Source organism: Schistosoma mansoni (genome assembly GCF_000237925.1).
Source record: "Schistosoma mansoni, WGS project CABG00000000 data, supercontig 0478, strain Puerto Rico, whole genome shotgun sequence".
Classification (NCBI taxonomy): domain Eukaryota; kingdom Metazoa; phylum Platyhelminthes; class Trematoda; order Strigeidida; family Schistosomatidae; genus Schistosoma; species Schistosoma mansoni.
Genome location: NW_017386302.1, coordinates 12674 through 14920, shown reverse-complemented (window position 1 = coordinate 14920; position 2247 = coordinate 12674). Strand labels below are relative to the sequence as shown.

Here is a 2247-nt window from a genome sequence, read left to right as displayed (position 1 = left end):
TTACACACTCAATTCATACTCCATCCTCTCAACCATGCATTGCGTCCTAATCACCACCAACAATTTTCATTATCATTTCGAACATTGAGTTGAATGTCGACCGGTGAACTCATTCAACAACATATAATTCTTTCTTCACACATATCACTGATCGAATGTCTTCGGAATATTTCGGAGTGAAATTTGCGTTTCTCATTCTTATGTGCGTGATGACTAATGAAAAATGAATTAGGTTTCTGTGGATATCGACTGTGACAATGAGAATTGTGAATCGGATGTGCAGATGAGTTGTGCTGCGTACTTGTGTAGAGTTTCACAAATGTGTGATAATGCCAATTCGAGAGTTTGTGGTTGCAATGACGTTCACACCTGGATTGAAGAGGCAGTGAGCGAATGTGATGATGCATTTGATTGTGTGGTTGTGTTGGACCAATGTGCACATGGAATCGTTGCTTGTGCACATGGACCACCACAAATTACACACTCAATTCATACACCATCCTCTCAACCATGCATTGCGTCCTAATCACCACCACAATTTTCATTATCATTTCGAACATTCAGTTGAATGTCGACCGGTGAACTCATTCAACAACATATAATTCTTTCTTCACACATACCAATGATCGAATGTCTTTGGGATACTTTGAGATAAAATTTGCGTTTCTCATTCTTATGTGCGTGATGACTAATGAAAAAGGAATTAGGTTTGCGTGGATATCGACTGTGACAATGAGAATTGTGAATCGGATGTGCAGATGAGTTGTGCTGCGTACTTGTGTAGAGTTTCACAAATGTGTGATAATGCCAATTCGAGAGTTTGTGGTTGCAATGACGTTCACACCTGGATTGAAGAGGCAGTGAGCGAATGTGATGATGCATTTGATTGTGTGGTTGTGTTGGACCAATGTGCACATGGAATCGTTGCTTGTGCACATGGACCACCACAAATTACACACTCAATTCATACTCCATCCTCTCAACCATGCATTGCGTCCTAATCACCACCACAATTTTCATTATCATTTCGAACATTGAGTTGAATGTCGACCGGTGAACTCATTCAACAACATATAATTCTTTCTTCACACATACCAATGATCGAATGTCTTTGGGATACTTTGAGATAAAATTTGCGTTTCTCATTCTTATGAGCTTGATGACTCATGTGACAGGAATAAGGTTTGCGTGGATATCGACTGTTACAATGAGAATTGTGAATCGGATGTGCAGATGAGTTGTGCTGCGTACTTGTGTAGAGTTTCACAAATGTGTGATAATGCCAATTCGAGAGTTTGTGGTTGCAATGACGTTCACACCTGGATTGAAGAGGCAGTGAGCGAATGTGATGATGCATTTGATTGTGTGGTTGTGTGGACCAATGTGCACATGGAATCGTTGCTTGTGCACATGGACCACCACAAATTACACACTCAATTCATACTCCATCCTCTCAACCATGCATTGCGTCCTAATCACCACCACAATTTTCATTATCATTTCGAACATTGAGTTGAATGTCGACCGGTGAACTCATTCAACAACATATAATTCTTTCTTCACACATATCACTGATCGAATGTCTTCGGAATATTTTCGAGTGAAATTTGCGTTTCTCATTCTTATGAGCTTGATGACTCATGTGACAGGAATTAGGTTTGCGTGGATATCGACTGTGACAATGAGAATTGTGAATCGGATGTGCAGATGAGTTGTGCTGCGTACTTGTGTAGAGTTTCACAAATGTGTGATAATGCCAATTCGAGAGTTTGTGGTTGCAATGACGTTCACACCTGGATTGAAGAGGCAGTGAGCGAATGTGATGATGCATTTGATTGTGTGGTTGTGTTGGACCAATGTGCACATGGAATCGTTGCTTGTGCACATGGACCACCACAAATTACACACTCAATTCATACTCCATCCTCTCAACCATGCATTGCGTCCTAATCACCACCACAATTTTGATTATCATTTCGAACATTGAGTTGAATGTCGACCGGTGAACTCATTCAACAACATATAATTCTTTCTTCACACATATCACTGATCGAATGTCTTCGGAATATTTTCGAGTGAAATTTGCGTTTCTCATTCTTATGAGCTTGATGACTCATGTGACAGGAATTAGGTTTGCGTGGATATAGACTGTGACAATGAGAATTGTGAATCGGATGTGCAGATGAGTTGTGCTGCGTACTTGTGTAGAGTTTCACAAAATGTGTGATAATGCCAATTCGAGAGTTT

General features: G+C 40.3%; 4 protein-coding genes across 4 annotated transcripts, besides 1 other annotated feature; all 4 read left to right on the top strand.

Annotated features, from left to right (window-relative positions):
• The first annotated feature begins 155 nt into the window (after positions 1 to 155).
• Positions 156 to 227: a sequence feature (Short protein (Smp_108530, CAZ37849.2) was converted to a misc_feature.).
• A 56-nt stretch (positions 228 to 283) lies between these two features.
• Positions 284 to 526, top strand: Smp_117280 (hypothetical protein; the record flags this gene model as incomplete). The annotated part of the gene is made up of 1 exon (XM_018792219.1): positions 284 to 526. The coding sequence occupies one exon, from the start codon at positions 284 to 286 to the stop codon at positions 524 to 526; it is 243 nt and encodes an 80-aa protein (XP_018644095.1).
• Positions 527 to 758: 232 nt separating this feature from the next.
• Positions 759 to 1001, top strand: Smp_117270 (hypothetical protein; the record flags this gene model as incomplete). Its single annotated transcript, XM_018792218.1, has 1 exon — positions 759 to 1001. One exon carries the CDS (start codon positions 759 to 761, stop codon positions 999 to 1001), a length of 243 nt encoding a protein of 80 aa, XP_018644094.1.
• Positions 1002 to 1233: 232 nt separating this feature from the next.
• On the top strand, positions 1234 to 1512 carry Smp_117520 (hypothetical protein; the record flags this gene model as incomplete). The annotated part of the gene is made up of 1 exon (XM_018792217.1): positions 1234 to 1512. The coding sequence occupies one exon, from the start codon at positions 1234 to 1236 to the stop codon at positions 1510 to 1512; it is 279 nt and encodes a 92-aa protein (XP_018644097.1).
• Positions 1513 to 1707: 195 nt separating this feature from the next.
• On the top strand, positions 1708 to 1950 carry Smp_108730 (hypothetical protein; the record flags this gene model as incomplete). The annotated part of the gene is made up of 1 exon (XM_018792216.1): positions 1708 to 1950. One exon carries the CDS (start codon positions 1708 to 1710, stop codon positions 1948 to 1950), a length of 243 nt encoding a protein of 80 aa, XP_018644055.1.
• Between the last annotated feature and the right edge of the window lie 297 nt (positions 1951 to 2247).